Below are 20,089 nucleotides of genomic sequence, written 5' to 3' on the forward strand. Positions count from 1 at the left end.
CTCTGCGGATGGATCATCCGAGCGCGACGCTAGGTTTTGTGTATATATATAGCTTTGTAGCCGGGTACTGGACGTACGTGAGTATCAATGTTCGAACACTGTTCCATTAATTCTAATAAGTACTCCCTCTGTTCCTAAATATTTGTCTTTCTAGAGATTTCAACAAATGACTACATACGAAGTAAAATAAGTGAATCTACATTCTAAAATATGTCTATATATATCCGTATATGGTAGTTTATTTGAATCTCTAAAAGACAAATATTTAGGAATGAAGAGAGTATATAAAACTAAGGTAATGTTTGTATCTGGTCGACCGGCCGAAACTGCGCCGGTCGCGTCCTGTCCACACGTCCTATTGATCCCACGCACCGCCCTCTTTCCTTTTCCTCTTATCCCCTTCCTCTTCCCCAAACGTTCTCGACCATTCGTTCGTCCCCGCTAGAGCGCCTCCACACATACGTCGTCGCGCGCAGCTGTTGGTGCCCAGCACGACCATACCCTCATGCGCTCGGCTGTTATCGTCTTTGCGATGGGGCGGCCATCATGTGCTGCGTGCGGCTCCTGCACTTGCTAGGACTGCAAGTACCGCAAAGCTGTGATCAGTGGCGGAGGCAGGATTCGAGTATAGGGGGGCCGAGTACGTATATTGATCTAATCTCATTGATAATTACTCGTGGGTCCTACTAAAATTGTCGATCGTTGGGGGGGCCAGGCCCCTGCTCGTCCCCCCTGGCTCCGCCCCTGGCTGTGATGAGGCCGGCCATGGTGTGAGCTCGCACACGAAGCTACAACCATGGGGCGGCTGGCTGAATGCATCCAAGAGGATTTTTGCTACCACGGGGAAGTCTGCTACAACCAGCGGCAGCACACAGCAAAGCTGCATCCACGGGGCAAAGATGCTACGACCGGCGCGCCAAAATGCTTCGTCTGGCGTATCTTTTTGCTGGAACCAGCTCAGCGTCGGCTGCGAGAGTCGACGCGACGGAGCTGCAAACCACAGCAAAAAATGTTACAATCGGCGTACAAAAATGCTACGTCCGGCATATCTTTTTGCTGGAACCAATCGAGCATCGGCGACGACGGCGAGATGGAGCTGCATCCACAAACAAAAATTGCTACGACCAGCATGTCTTTTTGCTGAAACCAGTCGAGCGTCGGTGACAACAGCGAGGCGGAGCTGTATCCATAATAAAAATTGCTACCACCGGCATGTCTTTTTGCTGAAACCAGTCAAGCGTCGGCAACGACGACGAGGCGGAGTTGCATCCATAATAAATTTTGCTACCACGGACATATGTTCTTGCTGGAACAAGCATGAGTTTTGGACGGCCACCGAGATTGCCATGTCCATGGCCCCATGCCCAGGGACGCTACGACGGCCACACAATGCTGGGGACAGCGATGGCTCGATGGTCCGTGCTACATAGAACACAGCATGCAGGGCTGGTGATGGCTGCCCTCTTTTTGGACGAGCGCGAAAGGCTGGAGAGCGTGGGGGCGGCCGTGGGAGGCAAGCGCTGGCATCACCGCCACGGCGAGCGCAGCTCGGCCATGGCCACGAGCTACTGGTCAACGGGGATGTGAGGTGTAGAAGGAGGCGTGAGGACGAATCGTTTTTTTCATAGAAGATGATGTGGGGTAGAGATCTGATCGGTATTATTGGACGAATCCAACGGACGCGCAGTGACCGGCCGAAATTTTGGCCGGTCCGTCGGCGCCCATCGTTCACCATATAACTACTCTGATTTTTTGACAAGTGTATGCAGCTGGTTTGAATTTTCATGCATATTTTGGAGGATCTAATAATTCATTGGAATTTTCCTATGTTGATTGTTTGATTTGTAAGATTGATTAATCCTACCAAGAATTTTCCCTGAGATATTCATTACACTACATTTAGGAAAAAAGTCCACTCAAACATCTTGCAAAAAATTCTTTACTTTTCCATTGTTTAATCAAACACGCTTTTAGATAAAATTTGGTATAAAATAAACTATAGACTAACGTGCCTTCGCTGCTCCGTTCTTCACTCATTGGAAGGATAATTACAGAATGGAAAACGTTATTTTTAAGCTGGATGATTTCGTCTCGCGCAAACCGCCTCCTGCGTGCACCACGTGTCCCATGGAGGCCCACCCACCGCCTACCGCTTCCTTATCTTCTGCCGAGAGGCAGACAAGCCACCCATTCTTTTTCTTCTTTCCCTGTAGGCGATCCCCTTCGTCTCTATCACCTTCTTCTCTATTTGCTCCTCTCCGCCATGGATATGCTCTCAAGTTGTAGCCCCCAAGTCCGTACTCTCCGTTCAATGTTTTGCAAAGCCATGGCCGTGAGTGAAGCAAAGATGGCTGTTGTCACCGCGCTGCGTTGCAACACTCGTCGGCTCAACCGGTGGTGGGATGCAGCGATTACCGGCGTTGCAGGGGAGACATGCGCTGTGCAGGGGCGGACTCAGAATTATTTTTGAGAGGGGGCAAATATATATGGCCATATTTATGAACCAACAAAGCAAGTAGCCATGTAAAATTTACGGAAATGTTAACGCCCACACGTGTGGACGTTTGCATCTCGCCCACACGCGTGGATCCGCGTCTGTTCGTGAGCGCACGAATCTTGGCATATTTCTAGTGCCACGTAGGATTGGCCTGGTGTGTGGGCGTTCAGCCGGTCGCCCACACGGCCGTTTCACCACACAGGAGGGGCTGGTGTGTGGGCGTTCAGCAGTTCGCCCACACGCCACTTTGCACGCACACACAAGGGCTAGTTTGTGGGCATTCGGCATCTTGCCCATACGCCCTTCTCTTCTCCCACACCCAAGCTGCTAGTTGCCATGTGTTTTTGCACTGCACATGGCAACTGCCCTTAGTGTGCTTTTATAAGCAGGTGGCAACTATCCTTTTTTACCCGAGTTTGCCATGTGTTTTGCAGGGTACACGGCAACTGCCTAGTGTGCACATAAGCAGATGTCAACTCTCTTTTACCGAGTTGCCATATGTTTTTGCATGGTACATGGCAACTGCCCTAACGTGCATGTACATGGCAATTGCCCCAACGTGCACGTAAGCAGATGGCAATTCTTCCTTTTTACATGGCAACTGCTCTAGCATGCTTGTGAGCACATGGCAACTCTCTCAACTGCCTAGTGTTAGTATGTGGCAACTCCTAAAGTTATAAAATCATGGCAACTACATTAAATCAGACCATACATGACAACTGCAGTTGAGCAACCATGGCAACTGCAGTTGTCCGACACTGGCAACCGTAGTTCAGCGACATGGCAACTGCAATTAAACGAACATGGACGAGGGTCTGGACCATGGCAACTGCGGGCGCGCAGTGACCGTCACGCGTGGCGTGCGGGACCAAGAGGTACGAGGCCTGACATACGGGCGTGTGGGCGTTATCAACTTCGCCCACACGCATGCGTGTGGGAGGGATCGGGAGGGAAAAAAGATGCGTGTGGACGCTAATTGTTTTGCCCACACGTAGGTGTGTGGGATGTTCCTCTTATACACCACACAAAATGTGTGGGCGGACTCCCTAACGCCCACACGTGTGGCACTTATCGGCGTTCAAAATTTAAACATAGACATGTTCATTTATTCTTCATGTGGTAACCAAATTCAATGAAAAGTGAAAGAAAACTAACCATTTGCAATAAATTGACTTGAATCAATATGACAATAACTTGTTCTGAAGTTGCAAAAGAGCATTGACACATTGTTACAATCTAACATATGACCCACAAGAGAAAAAGCAATATCAAATAATGAGAGAATAGCAACTTTGAAGAATACCAACATTAAAAAAATAGTGTTAGCATTCGTTTCATCCCACGAAGATCTTTCATGCATGAAAACGTTTGAATGTCACTTCATACTGTTTTTTGTTCAATAATTGTTTTTCTACAAAGCAGATAAGGCTATGGTTAATAAAATTGATTTTGCTATATAGAGCATTTAAAAAAAACTCTCCATTAGCTTAGCTGCAACTTTAAGTGCTAAAAATGAAAATGTTAAATGAAATGTCAAGTCGACATACATCATAAATGAATATGGAGTGTGCTAGAAATTGAGAAGTAGTAAAAGATGATCTCAATTAAATTGGAGCTTTTCAGCCTGGATTGGCCATTGAGCGTATGTAGAAAGTAACAGACTAAATTAATGTTCACAGATAAAACTATTTGAACTGACATAATCACCCAAGTAAGTAAATATACATAGCTTGATGAGATCAACATGATTTCTAAGTTAGAAACTGCAAACAAACAGAAATTTGGAAAAGAAAAGAATCCTAAATAAACATACAGCTTATCTTGATATCAATTGGAATTAGGGAATTGCATAATTGAGGTCCCTGTTTGGTGATGTGGTTGTGCTGCCACTGCGGCGGCGGCTGCGAGGCCGCGAGGCGGCGCGAGCCGCGGGGGACGGGGGCGCAGCAAACGGACGACTGGAGGACCCCATGAGCGGCGGAGTCGGGGAGTCCGTGATTCCGCCCCGTGCCAGGCTGCATGCGTGTGTAAACCTGAAATCTGGCCAGGATTGAGTAGGGGTTTTTTTTTTTAAAAAAAAAGACCGGGATTGAGTAGGTAGGCAATGAGGACGTGACTAGGCTGCAGGTTGAAGCAATTCCTATTTGTTTAATGGGCTTTCTATTCTGAGTTTAGATTATGTGGGCTTCCGAAATTACCAAAAGAATAGAGCTGAGTGGGGGCAAGGTGTTGGGCTGAGTGGGGGCACGTAGCTACATGTACGAACAAGTATACGTGGCTGGAAAAATCAAGCGGGGGCAGCTGCCCCCACAGTCTTCAACGTGAGTCCGCCCCTGGCGCTGTGCTCACCGGCGTTGCAGGAGACACCGGTGCTGCCATGCGGCGCCCACTGGCGTTGCTAGCTGCGTGAGAAACGACACCGCGGGATGGCATCGGTGCTACAGACCGTCGTCCGGCGTGATGTCGCGGGATGGCATCGGTGCTGCAGACCGGCGTCCGATGTGACGCGCTCGCGGTGCTGCAGACCAGTGTCTGGCGGTGACGGGCTCGCGGTGCCGCAGAGGACGATGGTGCCATCAGGGTTGCAACGGAGCGCCGCGCGGGTCGTTGAAGCTCCGCCAGGGCTACAATGAAGCGCCGCCGGAGCTGCAACGAAGCGCGCCGGAGCTGCAATGAAGCCCCATCGGTGCTGCAGTGGAGCTTCGTCGCGGGTCGTAGGCTGCAATGGAGCTCCGTCGGTGCTGCATTGGAGCATCGTTGCTGCTGCAATGGAGCTTCGCCGGCGCCGGCGGTGCCGCCTTGCAGCTTTGTCTCGCCGTCGAAAGTTGCATTGGAGCTTCGCCAGAGGGCACTGGAGCTTCGCCGGCGCCGTTGGTGCCACGTTGCAGCTTTGTCTCACCGTCGAAGGTTGCATTGAAGCTTCGCTGGAGGGTGTCGTTGGGGGTGCGCTCGATGTTTGCCATGAATAGCACCTGGAGGCTCTCAGTGCTGCGCCAGATCGGACGACCGCAGACGCTAGAACGGACGGCTGGCTAGGCGGATGATTTCTCTAGAAAATCATCCGGCTGATCCGTAGCAGTTTATTGTGGTTGGTTGCACCGTTTTGATTTTATTTGTGTTGGCTTGGGTTTACTTTTAATTATGCTACGATGATGTTTTTTTCTCATTCATATATTTGTGTGGACTGTTGTTGGGGACGATGTTTTTAAGCATGGAAGAGACAGTATTTGTTTAGAGGAGAGTTTTTTTTTTTTTGCGGGGTTGTTTAGAGGAGAGTTACTTGCTTGGTGCATGGTTGTAGTGTCCTTATACGTTCCGCTTCGGTGTCAACCAGTGGTGGTTGTGTGAACATGTCGAAAACTCTTATTCCATCAAACTGCTGCTATAACTCACATGGGCCGGCCAATAAAAATATCACTTGCTCAGCTTAGCTCCATTCCTCGCTCGCTCGCTTATGTTTTTTCACGCTTGCTCAGAAAAAATTGGCAATCACGTTTCTATTTTAAAAATTCATTAAATAAAAAGATGTTAATGAATTATAAAAGTCCTAGTATTTTTAAAAATTTAAATAAAAAACTAATAATTTTTAGAAATATTCATAACAATGCTCACGAATTTCAAAAAAAGGTCATATTTTAAAAATCGCAGACATAAAAACATTCATGAACTTTAAAATAGTATCCATGAATTTGAAACATATTTGTGAATTTTAGAAAATGTTCACACAACCACCACTATTTAATTTGTAAAAAATAAATAATATGAAAAGAAAAGACATTAAAAATAGCAAATAAAAAATAAAAATAATAAAAACTAGAAGGCTTCTCAGCCGCGACACAAACCGTTATAGACTGGGTCCATAACAACCCTTTTTTTTGCGTGGAAGGGCCCATAACAATCCAACAGCTCCCGACGCACTAGAAGAGTAGAAGGCTTCTAATAATCTAGGGAGCTTAGTATCTTAGAAGATCCCAACGTTGTGTTTTTGGTTTTTGCAATCATGTGAATCAAAGAGGTGCAGTTATACATTGCGCTGTTTTGCACCCTTTTCTTAGAAGAGGAAAAGAAGCTCTACCGACCCTTTGGTCAAGGAGCCCACTGGGCCTCGTAGTCCGTCCAGCCCACTGAAGAGTTTGATTCACCATCTACAACAACAACAACAACAACAATAACAAGAAAGCCTTTAGACCCAAACAAGTTGGGGTAGGCTAGAGGTGAAACCCATAAGATCTCGCGACCAATCATGGCTCTGGCACATGGATGGCAAGCTTCCACGCACCCCTGTCCATAGCTAGTTCTTTGGTGATACTCCAATCCTTCGGGTCTCTCTTAACGGATCTAAAGGAAAAAAATTACCTAAAGAAAACTAAAGGGAAGAAAAAACACCTGAGAAGAAATTAACACGTCACTGTCACTAAACCCACATTACTCAAAAAATGCCCTAGATGAGAAGCATGTCATTATCCTAACTCAAGCATGCATGTATAATGCTCTAGACCAATGCAGCAACCCACATCTGCGGAAGCGTCAGTTAGGATGTACAAGTACAAGAGGCCCCCTAAATGACGACCAACATACTGCTATATGTCCAGGCTCATGTCCCTTCCCTCCTCTCCTTTGTGCCATGCATATAAAAGCAACAGCAAAAAAAAATGTGTTTACTCGGTGACAGCTTAAGATGTTGGCCGCCACCCTGCGTTGCTTAGTATACATGACCAGATGAAAGAAAAACAGTTTTATACCTCAAGAAACATTTAATAAATAAAAAACCATATTGTAAAACAAAGCAATAGCAATCCCAAGCAGTCTTAAGAGTGGCATTTGATTATCTTTTAATCCAATTTCCTTTTTTCCAGTCTGGGGAGGAAAGGGCACCTGGCCGCGGCTCCATTTCATTAAATGACACCAAACATTCCAGTTCACTACAAGAGCCCCGGCTGCCTTGACTAGACCAGCAGAATAACAAGTAGAAACAACAAAACTGAAAATAAAAACGCTGACCAACAGGTCAGTCGGGATAAAACATGAAAAGATGACTACAGTTGTTACTGACAGATACAAAGCTGCTGATGACCTGGTTTCCGTAAAATAGGAAGGATTCGGACGATAATCCCAAGCTCATCTGCACCTGCGCTAACGAAAAAAATCAAAACAAATACTAAAAAAAATAAAAAAAAAATTATGTGGTAGATAGTTTGATGCGTGAGGTTCGCTCCAATTTTCAAGTCATTTGGATATCTGAGTAGCTCTCGGCAAAAAAAAAACAAATTCATGGTTCTGACCTGATTTGTCTTTTTTGCTGAGAGCTACTCAAATATTCAAATGATCTGAAAATTGAAGCAAACCTCACGCATAAAATTATCTACTACACAAAAAAAATTGGAATTTTTTGAGTACCGAAACGCCGCACTCGGATTCGGAGAGATACACCCAAGCGCCCGTGCGCTGCTCCTGCCGCATCACCGGGGGAAAGAAGAAACAGAGCACAAACAATAAAGACCATAGAGTTTCACCACCAGAAATTAATTAGCCAACAGCTGGTTCCCATGGTCCAAAAAGACAGCCAGTATATAAAACATCTGATATTCATGGTATTACCGACCGTTATACAGGTTATTTACCCACATGGCCACCAATACATAATCTTGTTCAAATCACGGAGGCATGGAAATTCAAACTCAGCAATGTCAAAGTCTAGACACATCGTCTGTCTTGGAAATGCTGTAACCCAGCACTGTATAGCAGATTTACAGATATCAAAGTGCAAACCACATTCATGTTACCAGCCAGAATCACTTTCAAGAAGAACCATGTTCTATGTGACCAAATACAAAGATGGTAGAGAAACACACACGAAATTGTGCTCCGTATGTTCCTTTCATGTTTCACCGGCCCAGAAGTGCGACACGGTCCTTCTGGATGACATGAGCTAAGTTGAGGTCAAAGAGCTCACACCGGATTGGCATCTCCATCTCGTAGAATGGGTTCTTCAAAACAAACTCCGTGTACAGCTCATATATAGTTTTCAGCAGGATTTCCATATTTTGAGCGCCTGTTTCGCATACAACGAAAAATTTGGTCCCTGGAGCATGCCATGCAACCAGCCAGGTCAGTAACTAGACAGTGCCAAAGCATAAAATGACACGGTTAACGGGTAAAGAAATGAATCCACAATTTAAGAGCATAGTTTAGGTATGCTGATTTTAAACTAGAGCCATACCATTTACTAGCAACGCAAGCTGAGAACAGAAGAAAACTGAAGGGCGTCACAATTTTAGAATATCTACTTTCTCATGTTGATCATTTTTAATATAACACTTCCAAAAATCTTGAGTCACTACGTAGATCAAATCCTAACCAAATAAACTTGACAAAATTAACAGGATAAGTTAGCTCTGGGTATAGACCCCACATTCACATTGGCATTCGAATAAATTGGTAACACAATCCAGCACTTCAATTTCTTTGGCAGTAAATATAAATTACCACACTTGTATACAAGTACTTCACTGGTTCATTTCTTAGTCCTACAGAACACAGTGCCATGTGCTGCGGTTGCTAAGGATACAAAGACCGGGAATAGGGCACTCGATCTCACCTATCTGCCAGCAAGGCCTAATCCTTATCGTGCAAGGGACGGTATAGGCTTATAATTATTTCTGGTTCAATTGCTTCATCAAGTGGGGTACATGCTGCCTCTTCAGCAGGGATGGTGCTTAGCCCCTAAGAAACTAATTCCCATCAAAAGGAAATTTATCTAAGCATATAAACTATCCTAATCTGAAGGGGAGCCTTGGCGCAGCGGTAAAGTTTGTGACCATGAGGTCACGGGTTAGAGTCCTGGAAACAGCCTCTTACAGAAATGTAGGGAAAGGCTGCATACTATAGACCCAAAGTAGCCAGACCCTTTCCCAGACCATGCGCAAGCGGGAGCTACACGTGCACTGGGCTGCCCTTTATATAAACTATACTAATCTGAGAACCTTCTGCCCGTTTGCGCTGCACCTTTGATGGGAACCCACGCCAATGGCAAACGGTCAAACCACAAAGTCCAGTGGGCAAAGTTACTAGCGTCATTATTATGATTGAAGCATCAAAATAGTACTCCCTCCGTCCCGAATTACTTGTCGCAGAAATGGATAAAAATGGATGTATCTAGTAAATATATTGACGTGTACCAACAACCAAGGAAGGAAGCTTTGTACTTATGTGTGGATCAAGTCCAAGAGCAGATGCAATTAGATTGATCTACTGAGTTCTGCTACTGCTTATAGTTTTGTGGGCAGATGCCTGCTCTAGCATGACATGAACAGAAATAAATTTGTAGTCATTGAAAGTTGGATGACATGACTGTGTTAATAGTACATAACGGCTAATGCACATCATTCACCAAGGAAATGGCTGCTGCCTACAAATCCAAGGAACGACAAGTATTGTTTCTGCTAGATGGCAAATAAAAGAGCAACCTAAAGTAACTGAATTCAATGATGTCACTTAATTCAATATGCATGTATGGTGCTCAAGGCACAACTGTGGATAATGGAGAGGCCACATGTGTTGTTGTTAATAACTTGCATTTGCATGAGATTATATTCTGAACATTTAGAAAAAGTAATGGACAAATTTGTGTAAGTTTAAGGGACCAATTGTGAACCAGTAAGTGAAGAATAAAACCACAGCTTGTACTGCTTAACTTGAAAATATCCACTACTAAAACATCATTCACCACAACCCAAAAGGTACATAAACCCACTAGTATAAGCGTGTGGTGACGATTTATCATTATCAAGCATGTGGGTACAACTTAAGGGAAGTGAATACCTGTGAGGGATTGGAAGCAATGGAGATCGAAATTGTGGGCCTGTAAGAGGTCAATGCCAGTACAGCCAGTGGTAGGGGACAGCTGCTGTGAGATAGCATGCATCGAGTGCCAGAGACTCGCCAGACGCAAACTGTCGTTGGTGTCCATTCTCCCCGCTGAGCCATAGTCCTGGGGAGATGTGCACGTTGTTCAGACTATCTCTAGTTCTCTACAAAGTAGAAAAGGAAGAGAAGTGCAAGAAGATACCTTGTAGTATATAAGGCCGCCAGACTTGTTGATGATGAAAAGGCTGTAGATTGCGACTGTCCCCATAGCCACACAAGAAGGCTGAGCAGAATTAACAGCTAAACTCCTGTATCAGATGTAGATAGAAAGATATACATTAGATAATCAACGACAAATAAAATTTGGGTACATGTAGAAAAGATATACGCCATTTCGAAAAAGAAAAAATATACGACTAACCAAGGAACTGGACACCTAACTTGTTTGGAACTGAAATTGTCCATACAGATAGCTTTAACTTGGACACAATAACAATACAAAAGCTACAATTTAAGAAATGCTAATTCCACTGCCTTATGTACAATCTACCTATACCATTGCTGATATCCAGTGAAATAAATGCATAATCCGTTGTTCAAGTTGATGCCATATATTTAATTTGGTCGTGCACAATTAAGGAGTGGAACATCGATCTGATCCAAACTACTACGTATAAACTAACTAAGGCAGTGTTTGGTTGAGCTGTGGATTGTACAAAAACTGCTGTGGAAAAGCTGGAAGGTGTTTGGTTGAGACAAAGTGTGAAATTGTAGATTTGTCTGTGAATCGTCTGTAATGCCTCTGGGACCTGAGCGAATATGTTTATATATGCAATTGACCATAAAGCAGTGATCTGTACATTGGTCAATTTTACCAGGAAGATGTTAACAACATAACAATAACAGGAAGAAATAGATTATCTTACAAGCCTCCTAAGCTGTACGCTTCCACATTTCTAATGGCCATGTACGCTGTCACCAATGTCAATTATTTTCATACAAACACTTCCACAAACACCTTCCAAGCAAACTCCATTACACAGTATAATCTCACAATATGCAGGAGTAGATAGGAAGTAATCATCATATTTTCCTTACACAACATGCACTTGTAAACATATATATTCATACAAGAAGGTCATTGCCTGCAGTTTTATTTAGAGGACATACACTGCAATTAGGACAACATAGAGGCAGCGCGGCCTGCAGCGAGCCAGCAGATCCGGCCGATGCAGGGGGAGGAAGGAGGGAGGAGGGAGGAGGGAGGAGGGAGTACCTGGGCCGGCAGAGGAGCGCTGCTCCGGGAGGCGGCGGCGCGGGCTGGAGGTTCGCCGGAGGGCCGGCTGCAGTGGCGGCGGCGGAGAACCCTGGCTCCTTCGTTCGTGCGGGAGTGCGATCCCTCCTCTGTTCGCACCATACCCGAAAATCAAGTTAATAATGAAGGATTTAGGGGAGGGGGGAGATGGGAGGAGGATGAGGGGGAGAGGGGCGGGAGCAGCCCCTGCTCTCCCATGCGCGCCGGCGGACGAGAGAGAGGGGTGGGAACAAGGGGGCGACGAGGAGCTGTACCTTCGCGGCGGCGAGGAGGCACGATGTCGACGGCTCGGCGAGATCCAAAGGCGTCGGAGACGAGTGAGGAGAGCCGTTTTTTTTTTTCTTTCTCTTTGAGCGAATAGCGGCGACTAAGCCGGTGTACAGGCCTCCTAAAGAGAAGCGACGCCCGAATGATTTCGTAATTGACGGCCCATTAACTTGCATTTAGTCGTGAATCAACCTGCCTGTGGTTAGGTGAACAATGGTATCCCTAGCTCATCAGGGTTTAAATCCTGATGCTCACATTTATCCTGGATTTTTTTCAAGATTTTCGGCGATACGCTTTTAGTGAAAGAAGACGTTCCCGACGCCTATGGTGAGTGTGCGTATGTGTGTTTATATGAGGGTTTGTGTCTGTACTGTGTTAAAAAAAACTCGCATTTAGTCAATTCTGGTCCTGCTTAAAAAAACATAAGGTTCTGTCATCCACCTCTATCATTCGTCGAACATTTCCCTGCCCTCTCGTCTTTTATCGACCTTTATGTTTTCTTTGACAAGATAATAAGTTCTTATCAAATAAGTGATTGTCAAATAAAATCCTAAAATTTATTTAGGTAGGTAAAACATGGGCACGATTTGATAAATAATTGTGTAGGCAATCTGGAATCATAGACTATCATACTACAAAATATTTACTCCGTTGCAACGCACATGTAATTATCTAGTTTGTTAAAAAACAAAAATCAACCAAATAATGAAAACAAATTGCACATAGAAAATATAAATATAATGTCCATCTCGTATTTAAAAAATGTTCATGCACATAAAACTTTCAAAAACATCCATTCTCAATTTTTAGAACAAGGTGTCACCCTGTTGGCTAAGCTCGCAAGGAGCAAGCTAGCCCACTCGCACTCGAGGCCTAGTGGCGCATGGTGCTTAGAGACTTCTATAAAAAAACATGCCTCTAAAGGCGTCCTGAATGGTCTTGTTTTTTTAATGTATTTGAAAAGAAATAAGAATGGTTGTTTCCATATGTTAGAAAATATACTCATGTGATTTTGAAATGGGTGTGCTTAGGTCCTAGTCGATTGAGACTTAATCAAGTCTAAGTCAAATGATATAACATGTAAGAAAGAAAAAGAAAAGAAAATTTTGCACGGATCTCAACGTAAGATTCTACGAATATAGCATCGATTGAGACTTGGTTAAGTCCCATTTTGAAAAAGGTGTTCACATATTTTCTCACCTAGGAAATGAAAGCAAAACAAGCGGAAAAAAAGAGCGGAAAAATAAAACCAAGGAAAAGAAAAGGAACAAGGAAAAAATTGTTTAGGCTGCTAGTTATCTGACTGTTTCTGTTCATCAATCACCAGAGAGGAAATAAACACACCACTATCACTAATCTGCAAGCCCGCAGTACTGAAGAATGCCCTAGATGAGAACCATATCATATCATGATCCAAAATCAAGCATGTATGCGACATTCCCCAAAAATCTGTAATTATAAGACCAACAGAACAACTTACATCTGCAGATTTGAGTTTGAGGATACACCAAAAGAATACCTAAATGCATTTCTGGACAGGCTCTATATGCCCACTCTCCATATATCACTTGCCTTCTCTCTTTTGGGCCATGCACATTACAGCAACAACAAATAAAAAATGAAACGAACTCATGAACACATGTTTACGTCAAATGTCGTGGTGGCGGTGAGACCTGCTTAGGGTGCCCGTCACCGGTAACTAAGGTAAGAATCTTGTACTTATACGACCGCTGGAGATCTGCGACTGCATGGGTCCGGATATCAGTCTTGACTCCACTGCAAACTCTTATCATGTAAACCCGCTTTCTCAAGTTTCCTAATTCTTCTTCTACTACAACAAAACTGTTAATTCCTCTTCCACTGCAACAAAACTGTTAATTCTTCTTCCACTGCAACGTAACTGTTGGCCCACTCGTCGAATTCCTCTGACTCTTCTACTTCTTGCACCTGTTAAAGGAGGTGATTCTAAGTTAACTAAATTACCACACTAGCAAAGAGCAATGGCAAATATTCGGTAGCTAAATGGGAATAGACAATAGAGTGGACATGGATTATTCCTTGACTTTCAAAGTAGACTAGTGCCTGATTTATTTCCATAACAAATTCTCCAACAACAAAGAAATGCATAGGTAATTAATGTGTACATGCTGACAGGATTGTGCAAAAAAATGCAGGTTATTATTTCATAAGACAGTAATGGAATAGTAATTTAGCACTACCGAGACCCCTTTGACTTCTTTGTATTGGCTCAAGCATTGTGACAAATTGTAACATCTGAGAGTAGTGACAAGCATATGTTGCAGAGAGTAAAATGATTTTCACCACAGGCACCCCTTTGACTTCTTACTAATTGCTCAAGCATTGTGCGAAATGATAACATCTGAGATAGTAATGACAGGCATATGTTGCAGAAAGTAAAAAAGATCTTCAAAAGCATCATATAATGTTAATACCTTGTGGAAGAAGATCCATAGCTTTTTTTACTTTTCTTTCGAGGATGACGTTCATTCTCGCCATCCTCTTGATCACTCTTTTCATCACTCGTATCGACAGCTTCGTCCTTTTTATGCTCTGCCCTGGTCAAGCTTGCCAATCTCCTGGGAAGAAAAACATTGTAGTAATACTTCGCCAAATCCTTTGTTTCCTTCTGTCCGAGCTCCTTCAAGGCAATCTCCATGAATTTCTGATGTTTATTCTGAGGAATCAACTTGTCAACTTTTTCAAGTTTCCTTTTGAAAACTGTGGTCCATTGCTCTCCAACTTGCTCACCCATTGCGTCTAGCCCACAGTTTCTGAAAGCTTCCTCACCCAACTGATCCTTGATCCAGCTCCTTGCCTTCTTTACGTGAAATCGTACACAGTCCTCAGATCCAGGACAAGAACACTTACACTTGTCTACCAATCTTTTCCTCTTCTTCTCTGACTTGTCAGTTGCTGAGATATCCATGTTTAGTGGATAGACAACTGTGCCCAGTTTTGGTAAGGTTGCAGCTTTGTAATCATCAGTATATTCCACAGATGGAGCATTTTTCCACTCAGGGACAGAAGCTTGATGCTCGACAGGGTCTGTTCTAACACGTTTCAGCGGATAATTAGATAAGTAGCTGATCTTACAATTTAGCCTCTCCGGACTCCTGCTTTCCTGGCAACATGGAGAAGTGAATTAGACAGACTCGAGCAACAGTGATCAGATCAAAGAAAATTGGTTTTATAACTCAAGAAACATTTAATAAATAGAAAAGCATATTGCAAAACAAGCGATAGCAGTGCCAGAGTAATTTCATGCGGCAAATTTTGTTGGAATTATTCTTAACTTATTAGAAGGGTGGCCTAGTGCCAAGTCAGCAGGACTAGGATATTTAGCACGCAAGTGCGCTGCACAATCTGCATCTCTCGGCATAAAGACATGATTTAGCATGATTAAACCATAATAATCAAATCTTGGATAACCCTAGGACGACAAGTCCCATCTATTTTTCAAGCATGTTAAGTGTACAACCATAAATAAGCTCTTAGGACTAACACCTGAAAGGAGCATATGATATGACTTATTAATCCTTAAATGCAGCAACATCCATTGGCAGGGCTACACTACATGATCTTTCAACTGGATTGCTAATGTCAGAATTAATGAATGTGCATATTTCTCACCTGCCAAATCTGAACTACCATGGGCATTCAAGAACCACGATCTAGTCTGATGTGAACAGAACATTTGATTGAGATAGAAATCAAGTTTAGAAGGCCACAACATATTTTGATCAAAATGAGTTGGTGTCATGGGTAGTACATGCGCACCAAACAGACAACTGAGACATGTCCCCCGGGTAAAAGTTGCTTAGCACCGTTTATCTAAAATGCATTGATAGTTAAAAGATAACAGGCCACAAAAGCGAATCACCCCTATATATAGCTGGCCTCCGAGAGCAGCTAGATCCAAAAATTCAAACCTGCATTTCTCACAGAATCAAAAGCATATGCCCGTGTGGAATCAGCTCGGATGACCCAACGGATTCCACTGACATCATTCCATCTTTTACACAGATGTGTCATGTGTTACCACTCCTGCCAGTTTTTTCGCTTAAGCACCAAATAATATACAGTCGCCCATATTCACGCGTCAAAAATGTACAGACAGCTGGCCCAACTCCCGCGTAAAAACACAGCATAAGAATATGATGACGCCACCCTGTCAAAAGCACGCACCCCGACTAAGATAATCTGAAACAAAAGTATGGCATAAACACGGCCTGGTAAATTTATCGAGCGAACCAAACATCGATCCCGGTACATATCCTATGGCAACGCACAGGTTTGTAGGTACCAACCAATTCAGCATATCTACTATGATAGTTTGATATACATATGTGTTTTTTGTACACAATAAAATCTGGAATTTAGACACAAAATAAATAGCATAGAAAATATAGCAAATGTTGAAGCAATTTTTAAAAAAATGCAGCAGAGATTAAAAGGGGTGACATCAATTCAACATTTTATCTCATCAAAGCACACTAGTTACCAGTCTAGCACAAATCTGAGCTAATAACTAGTATTAATAGAATAGAATAAGATTCCATCTTGAAAGTAGTATAACTCCATGTCCAGCTTAGTCATAAAGGCATCATGAACTTCGCCCCTAAGTGGCATCAGAGTATCAGACAGACCAAGCTCTGGGGAAACTGGCAATAAATGAATGAAGAGACACGCCAATTCCTACCTAATTCTTGGACCATGGCGACTAATAACGGGGTGCCGTAACTAGTACAGAGAATCCTAACACGCAAGAAATGAGTGACCATCGCATCGCGCAGGCAAATCCTAGCGGCCGTAAATTCGCACAGGCAAACACAGAGCAGGTAATCCGGCGATTAGAGCAAGAGCAAACGCGTGCAATCGTTGGCGCAAGACCCACTCTAATCACCACAAGCAGCGACAGATCAAAGATCACCGAGCGCCAAGGCGGAATCATCGGCGGCGAGCCCCGAGTAAGGCCCCGCTCCAATCACACCCCGGTGCACCAAGGACATGGACGCCGCGAACCAAAAAACCCCATTCCGCACGCTCCAACAGGACGAATTCGCGCCGCCGCTTGGCGAGAGGCCTCACCTGCGGGTACGGGTAGTCGTCGTCGTTCGGGACGCGGGCGCAGCGCGCGCCGCGCACCGTGAGGAGCACCTCCCGCATCCGCCCCACGTCGCCGAGGCCGCGCCCGTGGCCCCGCCCCGCCTTGGCCGCCCACACCGCCCCCGCGGCCACGCGCCGCGCCGTCCGCACCGCGCCGACCGCGGCCTCCCGCGCCGCGACCGAGGCCCGGGTCTCGCGGCTCGGCAGCGAGGGCGGCGCCCCGTCGTCGTTGTCGCCGCGCCTGCGCTTCCTCGACGCCGACGGAGGGGTCCGCGGCGGGGGAGAGATGCCGCCGCCGACGGAGCCGGTGTACGGGAGGTCGGATCCGGCCATCGGGGGGCGCGGCGCTCCGCCGGCGAGGTGTTTGCGGGAATGCCCCCGCGGCGTGGGCTGGGGTTTTTGGCGCCTGGGGTTGGGTTGGTTCTGCAGCCGCTCTGCTCTCAAGGGTTTGTTCGGTTGGGGCACGTGAGAAAGGCAACCCCCCTCTCTTTCTTTCAAGATGGGAAACTTGGCATGTGACTTTAGAGTTTAGAATGCATGCTTGCCAAAAATTAGATCTAAAGAGTAAAGTAACCACGATGGCATTCCTTCAAAAAAATATCTAAAGGGTAAAGTAGCCTTTAATCACTGTTTGACCCAAAAAAATTTGTTTATGGTTTGAGTATGGTAAATGATTCCAGACGACTGACCGGCCGAGTTTTGCGCTGGTCGCCTCGTCACGCGACAGAAATAAACCAATCCAAAGGTGACACGTGCTCTTGCGGGTACAACCTTATCTCTTTCCTTTCTCTCCTTCGTTTTTCATCTCTCGCACAGTGCGTCTTTTTTCCATCTTACACGGGAGAGCTCCTCCACCGCAGCGGCTCGTGTCCAACTTTCTCCCTATTGTGGCCAGCGGAGCCATTGGTAAGCGGCCGAGCCAAAGTTGTGCTAGGCAGTCGAAATTTGGTTTGTTTGTGCCCGCCAGATCAGATAGCTGTTAGGTGGCCGGCCCAAATTTGTGTCGGCGGACCGACGCCTTGCCTCGCCATTTGAGTATTTATATGTGTTTTTTATTTTAGCAGCTAAATGCTGGTGTGTTACTACTCTTTACTCCCTTCGTCCGAGTTTATTATATCCCCTTGTATTTTCAATCAAATTTTAGCCATCTATATTGAAGGAAATATGCTCTATAGGCAATAATAAAGTTGTTATTTATATTTTCTTATATCATGATAAATCTTTATTATCATGGTAGAATTGTATTAATCGGAAACTTAGTACATGTGTGAATACATTGACAAACAGAGTGTCACTAGTATGCCTCTACTTGACTAGCTCGTTAATCAAAGATGATTAAGTTTCCTAACCATGGACAAGAGTTGTCATTTGATGAGCGGGATCACATCATTAGAGAATAATGTGATTGACTTGACCCATCCGTTAGCTTAGCACTATGATCGTTTAGTTTATTGCTATTGCTTTCTTCATAACTTATACATGTTCCTATGACTATGAGATTATGCAACCCCCGAATACAGGAGGAACACTTAGTGTGCTATCAAACGTCACAACGTAACTGGGTGATTATAAAGATGCTCTACATATGTCTCCGATGGTGTTTGTTGAGTTGGCATAAACCGAGATTATGATTTGTCACTCCGATTGTCGGAGAGGTATCTCTAAGCCCTCTCGGTAATGCACATCACTATAAGCCTTGCAAGCAATGTGACTAATGAGTTAGTTACGGGATGATGCATTACGGAACGAGTAAAGAGACTTGCCGGTAACGATATTGAACTAGGTATGATAATACCAACAATCGAATCTCAGGCAAGTAACATACCGATGACAAAGGGAACAATGTATGTTGTTATGTGGTTTGACCGATAAAGATCTTCGTAGAATATGTAGGAACCAATATGAGCATCCAGGTTCCGCTATTGGTTATTGACCGGAAGTGAGTCTCGGTCATGTCTACATAGTTCTCGAACCCGTAGGGTCCGCACGCTTAACGTTCGTTGACGATCAGTATTATGAGTTTATGTGTTTTGATGTATCGAAGGTAGTTCGGAGTCCCGGATGTGATCACGGACATGACGAGGAGTCTCGAAATGGTTGATACATGAAGATTGGTATATTGGATGGCTACGTTTGGACACCGGAATGGTTTCAGATAAATTCGGGCATTTACCGGAGTACCAGGGGGTTACCGGAACCCCCCAGTGAGTCATTGGGCCTTAATGGGCCATAATGGGAGAGAGGAGGAGGCAGACAAGTGGGGGCCGCCCTCCCCCCAAGCCCAATCCGAATTGGGGAGGGGGCCGGCCCCCCTTTCCTTCTCTCCTTCTCCCTCTTCCTTCTTCTCCTGCTCCAACTAGGGAAGGGGGGAAACCTACTCCTACTAGGAGTAGGAATCCCCCTTGGGGCGCGCCATATAGAGGGTCGGCCCTCCCCTCCTCCACTCCTTTATATATGGGGAGGGGGCACCCCATAGACACACAAGTTGACAGTTGTCTTAGCCGTGTGTGGTGCCCCCCTCCACAGATTTCCACCTCGGTCATATCGTTGTAGAGCTTAGGCGAAGCCCTACGTCGGTAACTTCGTCATCACCGTCACCACGCCGTCGTGCTGACGAAACTCTCCATCGGCCTTATGGATCAAGAGTACGAGGGACGTCACCGAGATGAACGTGTGCAGATCATGGAGGAGCCGTGCGTCCGGTACTTGGATCAGTTGGATCGTGAAGACGTTCAACTACACCAACTGCGTTACTAAACACTTGCGCTCTCGGTCTACGAGGGTACGTGGTCACACTCTCCCCGCTCGTTGCTATGCATCACCTAGATGGATCTTGCTTGTGCGTAGGAATTTTTTTGAAATTACTGTGTTCCCCAACAGTGGCATCAGAGCCAGGTCTATGCGTAGATGTTATATGCATGAGTAAAACACAAAGAGTTGTGGGCGATAATAGTCATACTGCTTACCAGCATGTCATACTTTGATTCAGCGATATTGTTGGATGAAGCGGCTCAGAC

The 20,089-nt window shown here is 45.0% G+C and overlaps 2 protein-coding genes across 2 annotated transcripts; both read right to left on the reverse strand.

The window, feature by feature from the left end:
• Nucleotides 1-8,044: 8,044 nt before the first annotated feature.
• LOC125511254 (trafficking protein particle complex subunit 4-like) lies at nt 8,045-12,086 on the reverse strand. The gene is made up of 5 exons (XM_048676583.1): nt 11,933-12,086; nt 11,640-11,767; nt 10,566-10,671; nt 10,319-10,487; nt 8,045-8,579 (listed from the first exon to the last, which is right to left on the reverse strand). The coding sequence occupies exons 3-5, from the start codon at nt 10,629-10,631 to the stop codon at nt 8,383-8,385; spliced, it is 432 nt and encodes a 143-aa protein (XP_048532540.1). The 5' UTR covers nt 10,632-10,671; nt 11,640-11,767; nt 11,933-12,086; the 3' UTR covers nt 8,045-8,382.
• Nucleotides 12,087-13,373: 1,287 nt separating this feature from the next.
• On the reverse strand, nt 13,374-17,536 carry LOC125511256. Its single transcript, XM_048676584.1, has 3 exons — nt 17,055-17,536; nt 14,399-15,087; nt 13,374-13,892 (listed from the first exon to the last, which is right to left on the reverse strand). Exons 1-3 carry the CDS (start codon nt 17,403-17,405, stop codon nt 13,880-13,882), a joined length of 1,053 nt encoding a protein of 350 aa, XP_048532541.1. The 5' UTR covers nt 17,406-17,536; the 3' UTR covers nt 13,374-13,879.
• Nucleotides 17,537-20,089: the final 2,553 nt, after the last annotated feature.

Source organism: Triticum urartu, chromosome 5, assembly GCF_003073215.2.
Source record: "Triticum urartu cultivar G1812 chromosome 5, Tu2.1, whole genome shotgun sequence".
NCBI classification, from domain to species: Eukaryota; Viridiplantae; Streptophyta; class Magnoliopsida; order Poales; family Poaceae; genus Triticum; species Triticum urartu.

Coding starts and splice junctions, on each gene's coding strand:
- LOC125511254 (XM_048676583.1), bottom strand. CDS start 10,631: ATGGGGACAGTCGCAATCTACAGCCTTTTCATCATCAACAAGTCTGGC. Junction 10,488..10,565: donor GCGGCCTTATATACTACAAG/GTATCTTCTTGC, acceptor ACATCTCCCCAG/GACTATGGCTCAGCGGGGAG. Junction 8,580..10,318: donor TTGCTTCCAATCCCTCACAG/GTATTCACTTCC, acceptor GGCATGCTCCAG/GGACCAAATTTTTCGTTGTA.
- LOC125511256 (XM_048676584.1), bottom strand. CDS start 17,405: ATGGCCGGATCCGACCTCCCGTACACCGGCTCCGTCGGCGGCGGCATC. Junction 15,088..17,054: donor ACGACTACCCGTACCCGCAG/GTGAGGCCTCTC, acceptor CCATGTTGCCAG/GAAAGCAGGAGTCCGGAGAG.